Below are 19,965 nucleotides of genomic sequence, written 5' to 3'. Positions count from 1 at the left end.
TAGCCTTCTCATCGTCCTCCATACTACTCAATGACATCCCAAGGAGACAGCTATTGCATAGGTGTGGTCTACGACAAGGCGATCCGCTATCGTCATACCTCTTCATCCTGGCAATTGACCCGCTACAACGCATTTTGGGCTTAGCTACTGAGGCGGGGAGAGTGTCCTGCTTGCAAGGACGAGCGGCTTGCCTACAACTATCCTTATATGCATATGACACTGTCCTTTTCCTCAACCTGGTGCAACACAAGCTTACGACACTACTTGCTATCCTAAGTGATTTTGGCGACTCCATAGGTTTGCAGATTAACCTTCAGGAGAGCTATATTGCTGCCAGCACATGAACCTAGATGAGATCCTCTAGACCTTTCCGGAGATAGTGGCAAAATTCTCAATGCATTACCTTGGTCTACCACTTACTTTAGGTCGATTGTGCCTAGTGTAGCTGCAAACCATTATAGACAAATGTTGCCCGTCGCCTATTCGGTTGGAAGCCAAAACTCCTTACTGTGACTGGAAGACAAATCTTAGTGAAATCGGTCCTCTCCTCCTTGCCAGCGTATCTCCTCACCGCCATCAAGCCACCGAAGAAGTTCTACAGAGCACTAGACAAATACCACCTCAGTTTCTTATGGGCCAGAAATGAGGAGTGTAGCGGGGGAGCGTGTAACGTTGCTTGGAACAAATTATGTCGACAGATAGAAAAAGGGGTCTAGGAATCCTAGATCTACAAAAATTCAGTAGAGCACTTCGACTACGGTGGTTGTGGTTTGAGTGGGACAAACCGGAAAGCCCTTGGATAGGATACTTGGTGCCATGCGACTCGGGAGACATGGCTCTATTCCATTCATGCATCAAGATCACTCTAGGAAATGGTAGAAAAACACCTTTTTAGTGTGCTAGATGGCTGGACGGAGAGGCCCCAGCTTTGTACTCACACCCAGTCAGGAAGAATCAAAAGGTTGCAAATGCCTTACAAGACAATAGCTGGATTCGTGACCTCCAACACAATCTGAACACACAATTAATAGACAAATTTGTGCAACTTTAGGGTAGGATCAGTAAATGCAATTAAGCCAAGTGGAAGACACAATAACCTGGACACTCACGGCACATGGATCTTACATTGCGCGGTCGGCACACAAAGCCCAATTTGCGGACTTGCCAAACAAGGGATTCAAGAAAATAATTTGGAAGGTTTGGACGCTACCAAAATGCAATTTTTTTGCATGATTCCTCATCCAAGATCGACTATGGACAGCTTAGTGCTTGCAACTTCGGCATTGCAAGAGCCAATATTTCTACCCAATGTGCATCTGCAACCTAGAGACCATGATGCATCTCTTCGTTGACTGCCTGGCCACTAAACGCCTTTGGTCGCATGTAGCTGAGTGGCTAGACCTTCCATCCTTGCACCTAGACTCATGGATCAGCATGGACTCTATGGAGGCATGGTGGGCCGAGCACGTCCAACAACAGAGAAGCTTGCAGAAAAACGTCAAAACACTGATTATATTAACACTAGACAATATGGGAGTGGTGGAAAGAAAGAAATCGCCGGATCTTCCAAGTTGAAGACGCCACGAAAGGCATACTGCTATGAAGGATACAAGAGGAGACGATGACTAGGGTTCTGACGGGTGCTCATGCTTTGAGCTACCTGAGAAAATTCATAATTGTTCGCCCGAGTCTTGGGTTGTATGTCGCATTTCTTTTTGCAACTTAGGCTTTGGGTCCGGCCAAGGCCTGTAATCTCAAATGTATGCATCTTTGATGCCACTCTTTCACTTTATCTAATATAATTGCTCACATGGTGGCTTTAAAAATATATATATAAATAAAAAAATTCGCAACGTGGCACAGGACCACGCGATGCTCGGCCACAAGCCCCGGCCCTGGATTATTAATGGGCCGTCTCTCCTGCCTGCCTAGGCCGCCAACGTGGTGGGCTTTAGTGGACTCACTCATTGGGCCTCGATTGGGCTGGTTGGGCGGGTGAGTCGCCCTTGTGAAGGAGGCGGGTTTCTGTCGGTGCGAAGGCGTATTTTCTCCCTTCTCCTTGGAAGGGCGCAAACGGAGTAGAGTGAGGCCGCCAACTACGCGACGGTGAGATGGGCAAGGGCGGCGAGCTTTGGGATGACTCGACGCTGCTGGACGCCTTCGACCGCGCCGTCGCCAGCTACAAGGTATGCGCGCTCGTCCCCAGCCTCTGCGGCTTTCCGGGCCTTGGGTGCTTTGCGAGACGGGTTGGAACCGTCTGGGATCGGTCTGTATCGTGGGTAGATGGGAACTGGGAAGGAAGGTGGGGTGGGTGTCGGGGTTTTGGATTAGGGAATGGAGAGCTAAGTCGATTTTGTTCTGCTGGTTTGGGAGAATGCAGGGTTTTTTTTTGCTTCTCCCCTTTGTGCAATTAGTTGGACTGTTCGTTTGTATCGGGGATTGGGCTAGTTATTGTGATGGTTGGCAGGCAATGCGTGGCAAGAACACCCAAGCAACTCCTTGTGAGAGCGAAAAGGTAAAACATGCTGCTGCTACTGCAGAAGAAGGGGAACCCATCTCGGCTGAGGCGACAGATGAGTAAGTAGACCGATGCTTGTGGCTATGGTTTGTAATTTGTACTGTTGCAGTGGATTGTTAATTAGTTTGTGACTATGCTATCGGAAGAAAATGTAATGTTACAAATTACATGTGTTAAAAGTACTTACTGATGAAAAAACTTAGCGTTGCATGATTACTGAGATCAGTAGAGAAAAGGATAGCCAGATGAATTAACAGCCATTCGCTGTTCCCATCTTTGTTTCTGATTGTTCTGTTTGGAACTCACTTTTTGATTAATGGAGATAATTGAAGTGCGGGGATGACGATGTTATGCAACCATCAACTTGTTACGCATTTTGTAAAATGTCTGACAAATGCAAAAAAAATTCAGGCTAACTGCTCTTTGGTCTAGAATGTCTCCCCAATGTTTTTTTTTAACACCGGGCCCTCTTCCCAGAGCCTTCATTGGAGGCCTTTTGACGGGGCGTGCGACGCGGGGATCGAACCTCAGCGGGCTCGGCTCACCACAGGAGCGTTGCCACTGGGCTCTTTGCCCGTTCACGAATGTCTCCCCGATGTTCCCAAAGAATATTGTTGAGCATGTCCTTTGGTAAACGAAAAACTTTAAAAGCAGCCAGATGGCCTGTTCTTGTGGTTAACCAAATCCAAGTTTTTTTGTTGAACCTAGGAACCGGTTGGTTCCAGCCAGTTTTGGTAACCTTTTTGACCTGATTGAGTCTTCATCCTGTGCTCAAAGTGCAGAGTGCCAGATAATTGAAGCTGCTGAGATCTTTGAATTACAATTTTTTTTCTTTGAATGTATGAAAAGGTGCAATGGCCTAAATATGCTACCTTTTTTCTTCAGCTAGACCTATCTTTGACCTTTGCATTGGCATTTGTCAGTTGTCACTTATTTTACCAATTTGAATTTCTTGTGTTATTGCCTTGATGCTCCATTCTTGTGAGAAGTGCTCAAGTTTAGCTTTGTTTGTGCATTTTAAAGGCATATTGAAAAAGATGACAACTCCAAGAACGCACCCTGTGGTGTGACGGAGACACCACTGCAGCCCTCTGAAGAAAGACAATCGAGCAAGCTCCTCTTCAAGAAACTGATCCAGACAAAGAGATACATGTTTCAGAGTCTAAGACACTGTGCTCAGATGCTACTGATGCTGACAGAAATGTAAGCTCAAGCCAGCAAACATGGGAGTACAACAAATTGCTCAAACGATACTATGAGCTTGAGGAGCAGAGTCGGAATGTTCTTCAGCAACTCCAACAAACAAACTACTGGAATTATCAAGCACCAGGATATGCTTCTACAAACCAACAACAGCAAGTTCCTGCCTACAGTGCCACTTCACCAGATCCACACTCTTCCACTCAATCCTCATGCTGCTTTTGGAATGTTCCCATGGTATCTGTCTCCTGCTGTTCAGCTGGCCAGCCAAGTGGAAATTCTACTTGTATGCCACATAGTGGTGGCTGCAGCGTATCATTGACTTGTAGGTGCCTAGTTTGGTTCTGTGCTTTGTTCATCTGTTCAAATGTTTTGACTCTGTTCCATTGCCTGCAAATAGACTACATGATGTAATTTATTTTTCAGGTGATCAGTGCCCTGGTTCAAGCACCACATACCCTACTGATGCAAACTTCATGAAGCTCCAACAAAGGTATCTATCAATGATGATCAAGCTACGAAGGCTGCAACGATGACTGCTGAAGATGCTTGAATATTATGAGAAGTGCAATACCTGGAGAGCCTGGCTCCCAAAGTAAGTAATTTCTTGTTTGAAGTGGCGTCAGCATATCCACTATGCTTCTTTTGCAGGCATTTTAAAGTACATTTGCAAGAATGCAATAGCTAGTTGTATGCATGTACTGCCAAATTGTATTTGTATTACGCGGTCATGAGCTTTCTTTCCAGGTTTGATTTTTGAGCTTGAGATGATTATATCATACCATGAGCAATGCGGATATATACCTCATCTCGTCTCACTATTCATTTCTTCCCTTTAATATAGGAAAAGAGTCTGAAACTGCTTAAACTGGAAATGAGGGCTCAAGTATGGGCATGAACCCGAATTTTGACGCCATAGGAGCACATAGTGATCTTTCTGTTGTCTTAAATGCATGGTATGCGGCTGGGTTTTACACTGGCAGGTAATGTCCCTTGCACTCAGGAATTCAACTGTGCTCAGATTGCAGTGCTGCCTTTTTCTTCTAGGTATCCACATTAATTTTGCATTTCTTTGTTAACACTTATTTTCACTTTTCAGTGTTTATAGCTGTCCCCCCATTTTGGGTTGGTATTTGTATTCTCCTCTCGATTGATGTATAAGGCAGAGCTCCTGCCCTTATTTCAAAAAACATAACACTTACTCTAAATTAATAGTTGAGGAAAGATGAATATATTACTTTGGTGAGTAAATTTCACAAAACTACAACTATTTGCACCTAACTATCACGAAACTTCAACTTCTCGGAATACAAGAGTTGTAGTTTTGTGAAATTATTTTAGAATACAAGAGTTCAAAAAACCATAAAGTTCCATACTCGTATATTCCAATCTTAGAAAACTGTATTATACCTGTAAATCGATCGGTTATATTTAGTATCTGACACATTTCTGCACTGATTTTTACCATTCTTCACTATATATTTTATCATTAATCTGAAATGTCGGAATTTGGTTTACAGGTACCTCATGCAGCAATCTGTTAAGGACTCCCAAGACTACTCTATCAGGCTATGAAAATCATGAGGTAGATATCTAGCGAAAGCCAGTTAGAGTCTTGCCAACGATGCCCGCAGCAATATGGAAGAATTGAAAAAAGTACTCAACCTTTGAAGGAACTGAACATCCCGGATTGAGTTGTGGATGTACTGCCAAGTTATTACGCTTGTCAGTGCTTTCTAAGCAAGAATTACGATGTGTTTTTTTTTTTTTTTTGAGAAAGAATTACGATGTGTTGATATACGAATCTGTGGTGAACTTGTGATCTGACAGAAGGGGTGAAACCATTATACTGTTGCTTCAACTTATCGTTTTGCAACCCAAGCTTGCCAGATCGCTAGCATCATATATATAAGAACTGGGCTTGTTGAAATCGCTTAACCGGTTAGTGATGGTGGTGTTTTGAATGCGCTGCAGTCTGTAACCTATCTTGGCTGGCTGTTTTCAGCAGGTAGCCATTTCTGCCCCTTTGATAGCTTTACATATGCCCCTGCAGCCCTTCTCTTTGGTAGCCTCCAACTCAGTGGTTGGTTGGTTGCATGATTATAAGCTACGCCAACAGAAAGTTTTGGTGCTTGTGATCTGTCCATGGCTCCATGTGTGAGTTCTTTTAAGCATGGGCAGTTGAGATATTGCTTGCGGACCGGCCTGCCACGCTCGTCGTGATGCTAGCAGTGGTGGTCGGTACACGGCACCTTTCAAAAGTCGTGGCTTGAGTGACTCGTCCGTCCCCGAGGGAATAATGCTCTGCTTCAGCTTACGCGTTGACCCTAACTATGCGTCTTTTCCAAACTCCCCAAGTCGAAGCCTCCAAATAAATACTTTTTAATAACAAAAGTACAGCTTCCTATCTATACATTTTTCCTATGTATCAACAGACGTTAAGGCATCTTAGATGCACATAGCTATTTTTAAAAAAAATAAGTATTTAAATCCACGTCAAGAACACTCAAACTTACATAGTCTAAATATATATCTACACTCTTAACTAACTAAGTTAGGCTCAGTCCCTCTGAAGAATTATTTGGCAAAGTATTCTATGTGCGCACACACATAGACACATACATGTAGCGTTATTCTACATCCAGCTCAGCTTGGCCCAGCCCACCCGCACCAACTAGAGCGCGCCATGTGACACGCCAACCCCTGCACCACATGCTCGCCTAATAGGTGTCGATAGTTGTCCATTAGGTGTCGCTCAGTAGTTGTCCAATAGTTATCCAGTAGTGTTGAATAAAACTACTGATACTATTGAATAAACTACTAATACTATTGGCAACTATTGACATAAATTACTAAACAAATTTAGTATGTGTCAAAGTATTAAGTAAGGGATATCCTAACTAACAGGTCCCACGAGGGTTATGATGACTGACAAGGATATTTTCTGAACATTGGCCCATCATGCGACTAGGTCCAAGCTCGCACGATCAGCGCAAGGTTTGCGTGATCAGCCTCCTTACGATATTATGAGATCTCATGACCAGCCATTTCTGGTCACGGGGCCGGTCTTTACCTAACCCATCTAATCGTATTTATTAATATCTACTCAAGTATTTTTCTTCCTCAGGCACCTCATCCAATGAACAAAGTCATGGTCGGCGTGGTTGGGCACTGCCCCGTTCCACCTTGCGGACTAGCTCAGCACCGCACGGCTGACGAGATAGGGTCTACAGAACGACCAGGTAACTGGACGGTTTTACAGGTAGACTCACGGGGCGCAGGGATAGGATGGCTTGGTAGACGATCTTACGGCGCACGACGATGGGACGGGCAGGGAAGGTAGGCGTGGAGGCGTTCCACGGTTGGGACAGGCACTCAAAGCTCTCAAGGTAAGTTGGGCTCACCCGTTTCTCCAGGATATGATCCAAGAGTTGAATATCTAGCTAGCTATGGGTCTGTTAATCGAGGCTCACTTGTAAGTTCTCCCTCTCTATGTTATATAAAGAGAGGAGGACCCGGTTTGTAAAGAAGGATGGGTAACCGATTCGTAAGCACTCATAACAAAATACACATAACATAGGTCTGTTATTCTTCGGGAGGTCTGAACCTGGATAACCCCAGTGTTCTTGAGTTCAACACATACACCAATGAACGCATATCTTCAGCGTTTTTCATGCGTCCTTCGATCGGTACACCCCGGAATCATTATCTCAGATTAACCCTCGATAGTTGGCACGCCATGTAGGGGGCGCGTTTCTGCGTTTTGGTATGTGTTAGAGATTAGATTGGGCTACCCATGGCCGGATCCACGACAACCGCCGAGTCCCGTTCCGAGGACCCCGGTCACCTTGAGGTATTCGTCATGAGGTACGACCCAGATGAGCCTGGTGTGCTGCAGGAATGGGACATCGAACCGGAGTCTGAAGGCTCCGTGGATCAACAAGAGGTTTGCATGACAGTTCATGCAACGGGTAGCAGCAGAGGCTCCCGTGTTTCGAGTGTCGACGATGATCCCCAGGCTACGCACCTAGAGGGGAACCAGATCAGAGCCGATTTGTAAAGGAGGATGAGTAACCGATTCACAAGTACTCATAACCAAATACACATAATGTAGGGCTGTTATCTTCGGGAGGTCTGAACCTGGATAACCCCGGTGTTCTTGAGTTCAACACACACACTGACGAACGCACACCTTCAGTGTTGTTCGCACGCCCTTTGACCAATACACCATGAAATCATTGTCAGGGATTAACTCTCGATACTATGATTTGAAACTATTGAACAGCTACTGACATAACTACTAAACAAAACTACTGACAACTATTGAAGCATCCGAATCGTAGAAAATTACTGAATGATAACTACTGAACGACGTTGTGATGACATGTGGCAGGCGTGGGCAGGGCGTGCGTGGGCTATGTTGGGCCTTGGTGCGCGTGTTGGACCGAGGTGTAGAATAGTTATTCTGCACCCTGGTGTACAAGAGCACATATGTGTGTGTCTATATATATATGAAGCATTTTTTTTATACTCATCGGTGTATATACTCCCGCTCTAACGGTTGTTCAGAAAGGAATATGTACATCTTACAAAATAGTATATACATCTCAGAAGAAAAAATCATAAAGAAGTATATACATCTCAGAAAATAATATATACATATCATAAAGTATATATACTTCAGTTATAACAGGATTAACTATGGATCGAGCTGGGATTATGTACTCTCAGAAGTACATACTATTTTTCATATATGAAGTTTTTTTAACTCTCAGATGTACATACTTCCTCCCTAACAGGTGTTTAGAAAGAATTATGTATATATTAAAAAGTAGTATATAAATCTCAGAAAAATATTTTATTTATAAAGAAGTATATACATTTCAGAAAATAATATATACATATCAAGAAGTAGTATATACATATTAGAAAGTGGGATATATTTTAGTTATAACATGATTAACTATGGAACAAGGTGGGAGTATGTATTCCTGGAAGTATAGACTAGTTTTTATATATGAAGATTTTTTTGTTGTAACTAGAGTATCTATGATATTATAACTAGAGTATCTATGATATTATAACTAGAGTATCTATGATATTATAACTAGAGTGTCTATCTATCATATTATAACTAGAATGTCTACTATGTTATAATTAGTACTCACTTGATAATGCATATTGTAACTATAGTGTCTACTAAGTTGTAATTATGTTGTTAAGCATGTTGTAACTCGGCTGTCGGGGGCAGTGGCATGCAGGTATAAATACTCCCCCTTTAACGGGTGTACTCTGTAGTGGTGTGCAGGGCAGATTGAAGAATTTTCTGTACTCCCGGGTGTACATACTCCCTCTTTAACGGATGTTCAAAAAGGAGCATGTACATCTTTAAAAAGTAGTACGTACGTACGTACATACATACATACATATAGCGAGTATTGGCTGTGCACTGGCCGGCCAACCGAGCTATGCTTCCTTCCCCACGCGCGCCCCGGCCGAGCCAGCTTCCCTCCCGCGCGTCCCTAACCGCTTCAACGCACACCTGACTGAGTCCACCTTCAATCCGCCTCGCAGGCCACCGCCCCTGATAGCCGAGTTACAACATGCTCAACAACATAATTACAAAAGGATAGACACTCTAGTTACAATATGCATTGTCAATTGAGTACTAATTATAACATGGTAGACACTCTAGTTACAACATGGTGAATACTCTAGTTACAACATGCCGAACACTATAGTTACAACATGGTGAATACTACAGTTACAATATGGTAGACACTATAATTATAACATAGTAGACACTCTAGTTACGACATGGTAGACACTTTAGTTACGATATCCATTTTTTTAGTGTGGACTAGATACTCTAGTTACAATATGGTGAACACTACCGTTACAACATGGTGAACACTATAGTTATAACATGATAGATATTCTAGTTGTAACATAGTAGATATTCTAGTTATAATATGGTAGACACTCTAGTTATGATATGCATTTTTTAGTGTGGACTAGTAGTTGTAACTCCTCTATGCACGAAGTTACAATTGGTTGCAATCGTTACTCGGTCTTCAGTGAGCGCGCGAGGTCGGTGGGTGGGAGCGCGCTCGAGGCACGATTGACGCGCGTTTGTTCTGTGGGGCTAGCACGCGTGTCAGAGCCTGGTTGGTTGCTCAGTCAAGCACACGTAGTTGGCCTATGCGCATTCTGCAAGTGCATACCTGCAAAATATATACACACTATATATATGCATACACTAGTCCACACACATATATAGTCCACACAATGTATATATAGTATTGACTAGTATATATATACATATATCGAGCCTATTCTACATGTATAATAATCTTGGCTACACACTGGCCAGCTGACCGAGCCATGCTTGCTTCCCTGCCTCCCTCGGCTGAGCCAGTCTCCCTTCTATGCGCCCCCGACAGAGTCTTCCTCCCTCCCGCGTGCCTCCGATCGAGCTGACCTTCCTTCCAGGTGCCCGACCAAGTCCGTCTTGTGTTATACTACAATTACAACTTGGTTTATAGTTGTGTATCAGAAACAACTAAGTTAAAACATAGCAGACACTCTAGTTATGATATATATTATCGAGTGAGTATTATAACATGGTAGACGCTCTAGTTACAACATGACGAACACTCTAACTACAATATGGTGAACACTATAGTTACAATATAGTGAACACTATAGTTACAACATGGTAGATATTTTAGTTATAACATGGTAGATACTCTAGTTATAATATGCATTTTTAGTGTGAACTAGTTATCAACATGATAGACACTCTAGTTATGACACATTTTTTTAGTGTGGACTAGTTACAATATTATAAACACTCTAATTACAATATGTTGAACAATATAATTAGAACATGATAGATAATCTAGTTACAACATGCTGAATAATACAGTTGCAATATTGCCGATTACAACACGTTGAACAATACATACTTGTAACCACACTATATCTGTAGTTGCAACTAATAGTTACAATCACTCTATAGTATATGTTGTAACTCTTCTATACACGTAGTTACAACTAATTGTAATTGTTGTTCACAAGGTAGAAACACGCTCGATAATCCAGTGAGCCCACGGGGTCAATGGATGGGACCTCTCTCTGTCTATAGTTGAAATATGTTAGTTGCAATCACCTTATACTTATAGTTATAACTCTTTTATACACGAAATTATAACTAGTTACAATAGTTGCTCGATCTCCGATGGGTCGGTGGTGAAAGTGCACTCAGAGAGCACGTTTGATCCTTAGGGCTGGCACGCACGTTAGACCCTGATATATAGAGAGAGTGCTCCTGTTTAGAACACCGGATTTATAGATTCATCTTAGGACGAATGTGTAAGCCTCCTGTGAGTCACCTGACTGTTCTATGGCTGGCTACCTGTCCAAATTAGTTACTTCATGCACTTTATTCGGTCTCTACAGAGGGTTATTGAGACGGGGTGTCTTCAATTTTGCCAGTCGTTTATCATGGCGCGAGATACACAAATGTCAATATATCATAGCGTGCCGGAAAAAAAGATGGGGGAGTAACGGGCTTTACGTGTTGGTCTAGACGCAATAACAGGAGACCGCAACAGCAAGGCACCGCAAAACAACTCACCGAGAAACACCACAGCAAAGATAAGTCCCCGGGTACGAGAAGGAGAAGCCGCTCCAGTTGGATTCCACGCCATTCCATTCTTCCTTCCCACGCGTCTTCGATTTCGTCGCGGAGGTGCGCCCCCAACACCTCCTCCTAATCCGCTTCTCCTGCTTGGCTGCTTCCCCAATTTCCTCTCAGTATTTGGATCTAATCCTTTTCCTCTCTCTCTCTCTCTCTCTCTCTCTCTCTCTCTCTCTCTCTGTGCCGTCACAAGCCAGGCTTCTCTCGTCGGGAGGCGTCGGTCTACTCCTGCCCGCTCTCTACTGGTGCTGGACTGCCGTGGGGTGGAGATCCATCTGGGCTTGGATCGAACTCTTCTTCAATTTATTGCTAGGTAAACCCTAGCCTGCTTGGACGGATTGTTGTTGGGGAGCTTCTCTTTGCCAATTTCCTTGGTGCTAATCCAATCGAAACTATACATGGTCCAATTAGACTCGTCGTCCTCAGCGCGCAAGATCGTTGTACCTAAAACAGTTTATTTCCAAAAAAATTGGGGGTTCAACTGAATCCGCCTGTCCCACGTTAAGTCCGCGCCTGTGCTTTGGACTCTTCGTCTAACTGTGCTGTGCCCGTGTTTTGGACTAATTTTTTCTGTAGCGAAAATGAGTGACAACCTGATGGACAAGGTTAGCGCTTTCGGCGAGCGCCTGAAGATCACGGGGACGGAGGTCAGCAAGAAGATGACAGCTGGCATGAGCTCCATGAGCGGCAAGATGAAGGAGTTGTTCCAGGGTCAGACTCCGGCGGACAAGATTGTCGAGGATGCCACCTCAGAGAATTTGGAGGGACCTGATTGGAACTCAAACTTGGAGATTTGCGACTTGATCAACACGGAGAAGGTCAACAGTGTTGACCTCATCCGTGGGATCAAGAAGCGGATCATGCTAAAAGATGCTAGGATCCAGTACCTTGCCTTGGTCCTTCTAGAGACTATTGTGAAAAACTGCGAGAAGGCCTTCTCAGAGGTTGCGGCCGAGCGGGTTCTTGATGAGATGGTCAAGTTGATTGATGACCCTCAGACGGTGGTGAATAACAGGAACAAGACCCTTATGCTGATTGAAGCGTGGGGAGAGTCTGGTGATGAGCTCCGCTACCTGCCAGTCTATGAGGAAACCTACAAGGTATGCAAACAGTTACATGAGTCTTTGTTTTGCTTACACTGGTTTATCAACCAAACCATCTGCACAGCTCGTATTATGTTTCAGTGGACCCATTCTATCACACAGCAGAGGATTCATTTTTATTCTGCCAGTGCATGCCAAAAAGACAAAATAAAAATAATCTGTGCTGTTCCATGATGCAAGTATAGAAAACAATCTGCTTAGGAGCAACATGCTGAAGTAAGATTGCTTTAGCGCATTACATTTCTTCATGCAAGTATGCAACCACTGAGCTGTTTTATGCTTACGCTTCATAGATTGCATTCTTTTGTACTTTGAATTTACTGACATTTTTTAATGGTTATAATTTTGCACAATCAGCCCAGTTCACCTAGTACTTACCATGAGCAGACCTTAGGCAGCACTGGTATCATTTTCTATAGTTCTGGGCTGATTATTTATTATAATTTAGTAATTTACAAGTTATTCAGACGTCAGATTTTATGGTAATACCCCCTCTATTGTCCCTCGCTTGGCCATGTTAGACATCAGCACAATATCTAATACACGACTGTGCCCATTACTTTTTCTAATTATATGTTTATAAAAAATATCAAAACAATGATGATATGGTAGTACTTGTGATAGCGTATCTTGTAATATCATTCTTTTCTTTTTTTATATTTTTGTGGTCAAAGTTTTAAAAGTTTGGTTGCACACATTCGAGGACGATAAGTTAAAGATAATGGAGGGAGTACTGCAAATGACCAATTTGATTTTTTCTTGCACTAAATGATTTGCACTTTAGTAACCAAGGTAGTCCTTGTAAATTTCTATAAGAATTAACATGATCATTTCATTCTTATGTAGAGCTTGAAATCAAGAGGAATCCGGTTTCCTGGACGTGATAATGAGAGCTTGGCCCCCATATTTACTCCACCACGTTCGGTTGCTGAAGCTGAAGTCGATGCAAGCTTGCCCCAACAGGCATTTGAAGATGTGCATGTGCATACATATACTGCTGAAGAAACAAAAGAAGCTTTTGATGTAGCTCGTAACAGCATAGAACTTCTTTCAACTGTCCTTTCCTCTTCCCCTCAGCAGGATGCTTTGCAGGTAACTACATTTTGTGTAGCTGTGTCCCAAGTTCGTTTTTTTACTACAGCTGCCTAGTTTTCTACACATCATGACGCTAATAGCTATTTTCACGCATGAAATCTTTTCCTCATGGACCTTTTGCAGTGAAAGATGTTTTTAAATTTGGGTATTGCTTTCTCTGTCGTGTTGATGAGTAAAAATACTTAGAGGTGGATTTCGCTTGCCGCACTGATATTAGGTGATAAATTCATGCATACTAATGAGATATTTTGCAGTTCTTGTTGATTGTTAGTATAATGCATACTCTGTACAGTCATTAGGGAATTAGAATTATTGAAAATGTACTACATGGTGCTATGTTGAGCACGATATGTTAATTGCTTTCCCTGCAATCACACTCACTGCATTTCAACAACTGCAACTGTTGTAAGACTAGGGAGTACATTTCATAATGTTTACACTTTTTATGTTGTGCATCATGGACTAATTTGGTTTTGTGCTGTGCTTTATATGCTTTGCATCCAGTGCTGGCTGCTTTCTCGTGGCCAGGCATGGAAAACCAATGTAAAATTTACCAGAGCACCATTATTTGCTAAGCAAATGAAAATTATTCTCTGTAAAGGTTATTTTGTGACAAGTTCTGTTACCACCACAGGATGACTTGACAGCCACTCTTGTTCAACAATGCTACCAATCTCAGCACACTATCCAGAGAATCATTGAGACGGTTGGAGACAATGAAGCTGTGCTCTTTGAGGCCTTGAGTGTGAACGATGAGATCCAGAAAGTGATATCCAAATACGAAGAGATGAAGGAACCCAGGGCCTCGGAGCATACGGAGCAACAACGGCCAGTGGTTATACCGATTGCCACAGAACATGAAGATTCCACTGCTGTTGGCAATGAAGATGCCCTGGTCAGAAAACCAGCTGCTGCTCGAGCAAGGTCAGGTGGAGATGATGATATCCTTGATGATCTCGACGAGATGATATTTGGCAAGAAGGGAGGAAGCAGTTCACAGGAAGGGCCAAAAAAGCAGGATCCGAAGAAAGATGACCTGATCAGCTTTTAAATACCTTCCCAGTCCTGAGTTCCTTGCGGATTCAGAAGATACTTCCACGGCTCTTCATGGCTTGAGCTGTTATGGTGCTGAATGATGTCTGTATTCGGACGGTAGAACCGTAGAAGATTGCACATTCGTTAGGATTTGGGTCGCTTGTTTATACATGTGCCCTTTTACAGTTCGTTCAGTTGTTAAGTTGCTGCACTTTGTCATCTTCTGGTTTCATGGACCCATCACCCATGAATGTATTTGATGGTGAATTGTGCCTCGATGGAAAGATATGTTCGGTGTGTGCCTGAATCTTTGCTCCTCCCTTCGGTAATCATTTCACACTTCAGTAATCATTTCAGGCTACTCTGCCTTGGCTAATCGAGCTTATTTGCGGTAAGGCTGAGAGAGAAATGGATGTATAGATGATGAGAACAAAATCAACCAATCTTTCTTTATATCACATCATCACCCAACAAACAGCACTCCCCAGTTCGAGATAAATAGCACTCCCTAGTTCGAGAGGACTCTCGCATACAAAACATAGAACCTTAGCACATCGTGCTTCACGGTCATACGCAAACACTGCATTGCATGGTATAATCTTTCGAAGGAAAAAACTGGAACACATGGCCTGCCACTATCAGATGATAAGCATGTAAGCAAGGCAAGGCTCTAAACCTAACAGCTCAAGCGCTCGCGGCGGTGGCGAGTTTGGCTCTCAGCTCTCTCCTCAGTATCTTCCCGGACGCTGACTTGGGGATCGAGTGGGTGAAGTACACCTTGTGCAGCTTCTTGTAGAACACCACCTGAAATAGGCACAAGCGTGCACACAAAACATGGTCAGAAATCGCCGAGCCAGCGTTCATCAACCGTCACCAAGATCACGTTTCACCGTGATGTTCAGTAGTGTAGCCAACTACCTGATTGGAGATGAACTCCTTGATGGCCTCCTCGGCGATGTCGGAGTCGGCGGCGCGGACCACGAAAGCGACGGGGACCTCGCCGGCGGCGTCATCCTTTTGCCTGTCATGTCATGTACATACATCCAGTCAAGGCGATCAATTCGTCCGGTGCTTTATATTTCAGAGCAACCGATCGAAGCGGTGGTCTTACGGGACGACGGCCGCGTCGGCGATGGAAGGGTGGGCGATGAGCAGAGTCTCCAGTTCGGCCGGCGGCACCTGCACGGGCGTTATAGCTTCAGAAAAAGGTTGAAGCAGTTATAAACGGACACATCTTTTCTGGCTTTCAGGTGTGGACCTGGAACCCCTTGAACTTGATGAGCTCCTTGGCGCGGTCGACGATGAAGACCTCCTCGTCGTCGTCGACGTACCCGATGTCGCCGGTGTGGAGCCAGCCGTCGACGTCGATCGTCCTCGCGGTGGCCTCCGGGTCGTTCAGGTAGCCTGCGCCACACGCATGATCAGTAGTCATGGGTGCACGGTGCAACGGCACCGAGGCTACTACGAGCAAACGTAGGTGTGCAATTGGTTGGCACTCGTGTGTGTGTACCTTTCATGATCTGCGGGCCCCGGATGCAGATCTCGCCGGGGAGGTTGCGGCCGAGGGAGAGGCCCGTGTCGGGGTCCACCACCTTGAGCTCCGCGTTGCGCACCACCGTGCCGCACGAGCCCGGCTTGGCGGGCGTGGGCTCCTTGGCGAACGCCGGGCACATGGACAGCACCGGCCCGGCCTCCGTCATCCCGTACCCCTGCAACGACGTGCGTCAAACATCACGTCCGATTCTTCCAAAAATCACGGTGAAGCTTTTTACAGCGTTTGCACTTGCGCGCGCCCGATCGCGGGTGGGTGGAGACGCATTGGACCGTGCGCCGAGTTGGGTAGGTGGAACGAGAGGCTCGGATCGACGTGGCTACGGTTTCCTCCCGGCCTAGACGTTGCGATCAGCATCCATCAATGCGATGGTCCGTTGGCACTTTGCGCTTCAATGGGACGTGGGATGCCACCCTCCTTATACTGGTCTGCTCGTTCTAGTTTGGGATTTTGAAATTTTGTTTTTAAAAACTAAAGCTAAAATAAATAAGTAGTATGTGTTATCTGTTTTTCAAGAACTAAGTCTATTTTTTATTACGATAATATGATTAGGTGTATTTTGTATGTATTGTTTTAGGTATTTGATTTTTATAATAGATTTGATTTTTTTTCTAAGACTATATTTAATATAGATCTTTCTTTTTTATTCTAACCATAATTTCAATTACTATTTATTTTATTTTATTTAGACTTTTTATGTAGATATTTTTTCTCAAACCGTATGAAAATTGAACTGCTAATTTTCTATAAATTTTAATTTCAAATTTAACTATTTATTAATCGTATTTGATATGGATTTTTTTTGGTTTTATTAAGACTTAGATGTTTATAACAATAAGTAATCTTTTTCTTTTTTCGAACATGGTAATTTTGTGGCTTAAAAGTAAATATAAAAACTCATTTTCTCCTTAAATAATGATGTAATAGATAGATAGATTTACGCCAGCAAGTGAAACAAAACTAGCGGATACCGACCTGCCCAAAGATGGCCTGTGGCACGCGGGCGCGGAGCGCGTCGACGAGCTCTTTGCCGAGCGGAGCGGCGCCGGAGAGCACGATCCTGATCGAACTCAGGTCGTACTTCTCCAGCGCGGGGTTCTTCGCCAACGCCAGCACCAGCGGCGGCACCACGGCCGCCACCGTCACGCGCCACCGCTCGATGCCCTCCAGCATCGCGCCCATCTCGAACTTGGGCATCAGCATCACCGCTGCGCCGGCGCGCAGTGCGCACAGAAGCACGGAGTTGAGCGAGAAGATGTGGAACAGTGGCAGCACGCAGAGCGCGACGTCGCCCTCCCGCATGTACAGGTTCGGGTTCGCGCCGTCCACCTGCTGCGCCACGCCGGACACCTGCCCTCCGTGCGTCAGCACCACGCCCTTGGGCAGCCCCGTCGTGCCCGACGAGAATGGCAGCGCCACGGCGTCGTCCGGAGATACGGACACCTCCGGCACGGAGCCCTCGTCGGCGGACGTGACCAGCTCCCAGAATGGCACGCAGCCTTGGGGAGCGTTGGCCACGTCGTCGACTGTGACGACGGTAAGGACGTTGTCCTCGCTGTCGCTCGCCTTGGCGATTGTTGGGAAGACCTCGTGCCGGAGCTTGTCGACGTAAGCGGACTGGGTGACGATGAGCTTCGCGCCGGAAGCCCTGAACTGCTTGTGGATCTCCTGTGGCGTGCAGAACGGGTTGGCGGCGGTGGTGACCGCGCCGAGGAAGGACGCACCGAAGAAAGTGAGCACGAACTCCACGGAGTTCTGCAGCAGGATCATGACGCGGTCGCCCTGGCCGACGCTAAGCCCGTGCAGCGATGCGGCGGCCTTGCGGCATAGGAGGTGCGTCTCGGCGTACGTGTACGTCCTCCCCGTGGCTGCCGCGATGAGGCACGGCGCGTCCGCAAGCTCCGCCGCCCGGGTGAAGCAGTACTCGTGCAGGGGCAGGTGGCTGGCGATGTCGATGTCCGGAAGCTTCGACCGGAAGACGGTCACCTCCGGCGCCGCCGTCACCGCGGCCGCGTCCACCGCCACCTGCGGCTGCGCCTCCGGTGCAGCTGCCGTGATCATCTCCTCTGCTTTTTTAAGAAACAGAGTCCTTCTTGGAATGGCCAAGGAACAGAACCTGCACTAAAGTACACAAGCAATTTCTTGTGAGTTCGTATCAGTGCATGGGCTTAGCTACACGGCAATGGTGTTTGAGACTGAAGTGAATGGACGATGGAAATAAATACAGCAGCAGAGAACGGAGGTAGGAGAGGGAGAGATCGCGCGCGAGGGAGGGGGTAGGTAGGAGAGAGAGGGAAGACAAGAGGAGAGTGAACACGCACACTCGCCACCGTACCTATACAAAATGCGCGCACCTTTTTAGTAACAACTGTAGTCTCTATCAATAAACGCTCTCTAATCACCTTTCTTTCTTTGTGTTGCCTGATCAGTAACGTTCAGCCGTTACTCACGGTCACAGGGTATGGCGCGTGGCTTCTGCTGCGCCTCCATCTGTCCACGTATCACTGGCCATTGCATGCTCGCCCGCGCCCATAGCAAGTGTCGCGGCTTGGTTGCGGTTCACATGTAATTTTTATTTTTTAGCCATTTCGAAAATATATTTTACAAATGGATCCTCCATAAAATTTTGTCCAGAAATAAATTATTTGCATAACGTCACTATCTTTGACGTTGTTAGCCTCTTGCACGGTGTCATAAAACTAGGCGATATTGACCCATTACACTACGACATGACTTTGATGCTGTTTTTTTTGCCACGTAGGTTGAGCGCGGGTGCCAACATATCTTCTCTCTCTTTCGCTTTCCCCACCCGAGTCAAGAACAGACGTAAGGGCAACCGCCTCTCCTCCCTCTCCTTCCCTCCTTCAAATCCATCAAATATGTAGAGATTGAAGTTTTTTTTTTTGTGTGTGGACTTGGTTTGGCAAGAAAATACCTCTCATTTCCCTTAGTTTTGTCCAATAGAAAGTCTCTTTGTGGTGAGATTAGGATGGAGACATAAAATCTAGGGTTTGTTACAATGTTGGATTGGTATCTCATTCTTTGAATTAGCTCTTTGAATTGGATGATCTAAAATCGGATTAGTACTTTAATGTACATAATGTATGTATTAAAATTTAGGGTTTGTTACAATGTTGGATTGGTAGCTCTCTCTTTTTTTTTTTTTTGAATGACTTGTTTGAAATGTCATGTTTGAAGTGTTATGGTATGTTGAAGTGAAATATGTAGTTTTTCATTTAGTTTATACATGCATATCAATTATTCACTCAATGCATTTTGAAGTGATATTTATAGTTTTTCATTTAGTTTGATGTATGCCTATCAAAATTACATCTTCAAAGATTTAGATTCAATTTGCAGCGTTGAGATGTCATTGAATTCGAGAATCCCTCAAATGAGAGAGAACAAAAATTATCCCACCGTAAAATAGTGTGATGCCTCGATGCCTCTGCTCTTTCCGTTCCTAAGTGTGAATGTGAAGTGCCTACCAATGTAAACATTCCAGACATCCTTTCACAGCTATCCAAGCTTACTACACTTTGTGTGAATTCTTGTGTAAGTGCACAACAGTTGATTGATAGTAATCGTGCTACTATATGGTTGTTGATTTGTTTTCGACAATTTGATAGGAGGGCATGGAATGCTTATTCTTGCAGTGGATTGATGGAACAGAGAATTATGACCCGATAATGTCTATTCCTATATTAAGATCATCATAATAGTCTATGCTATTTGTAAAAAATATTTTAGAAAGGACTAA

At 44.6% G+C, this 19,965-nt stretch overlaps 2 protein-coding genes and 1 pseudogene across 4 annotated transcripts; 2 read left to right on the top strand and 1 right to left on the bottom strand.

The window, feature by feature from the left end:
• Positions 1-2,042: 2,042 nt before the first annotated feature.
• Positions 2,043-5,648, top strand: LOC133921473 (uncharacterized; annotated as a pseudogene).
• A 5,660-nt stretch (positions 5,649-11,308) lies between these two features.
• LOC133921472 (TOM1-like protein 1) lies at positions 11,309-14,960 on the top strand. Of its 2 annotated transcripts, none has more exons than XM_062366356.1 (5): positions 11,309-11,471; positions 11,618-11,733; positions 11,997-12,520; positions 13,370-13,615; positions 14,253-14,960. In XM_062366356.1, the coding sequence occupies exons 3-5, from the start codon at positions 12,002-12,004 to the stop codon at positions 14,667-14,669; spliced, it is 1,182 nt and encodes a 393-aa protein (XP_062222340.1). In that variant the 5' UTR covers positions 11,309-11,471; positions 11,618-11,733; positions 11,997-12,001; the 3' UTR covers positions 14,670-14,960. The 2 variants fall into 2 exon arrangements, with proteins under 2 accessions (XP_062222340.1, XP_062222342.1); XM_062366358.1 differs by having other exon boundaries at positions 11,321-11,471; positions 11,614-11,733.
• Positions 14,961-15,077: 117 nt separating this feature from the next.
• Positions 15,078-18,532, bottom strand: LOC133921471 (4-coumarate--CoA ligase 2). Of its 2 annotated transcripts, XM_062366355.1 has the most exons (7): positions 18,431-18,532; positions 17,181-18,326; positions 16,164-16,362; positions 15,912-16,057; positions 15,765-15,832; positions 15,572-15,674; positions 15,078-15,457 (listed from the first exon to the last, which is right to left on the bottom strand). In XM_062366355.1, exons 2-7 carry the CDS (start codon positions 18,264-18,266, stop codon positions 15,338-15,340), a joined length of 1,722 nt encoding a protein of 573 aa, XP_062222339.1. In that variant the 5' UTR covers positions 18,267-18,326; positions 18,431-18,532; the 3' UTR covers positions 15,078-15,337. The 2 variants fall into 2 exon arrangements, with proteins under 2 accessions (XP_062222339.1, XP_062222338.1); XM_062366354.1 differs by having other exon boundaries at positions 17,181-18,532.
• Between the last annotated feature and the right edge of the window lie 1,433 nt (positions 18,533-19,965).

This window comes from Phragmites australis, chromosome 6 (assembly GCF_958298935.1).
Source record: "Phragmites australis chromosome 6, lpPhrAust1.1, whole genome shotgun sequence".
In the NCBI taxonomy this organism is placed as follows: domain Eukaryota; kingdom Viridiplantae; phylum Streptophyta; class Magnoliopsida; order Poales; family Poaceae; genus Phragmites; species Phragmites australis.
This window is presented reverse-complemented; position numbering and strand designations above follow the sequence as displayed.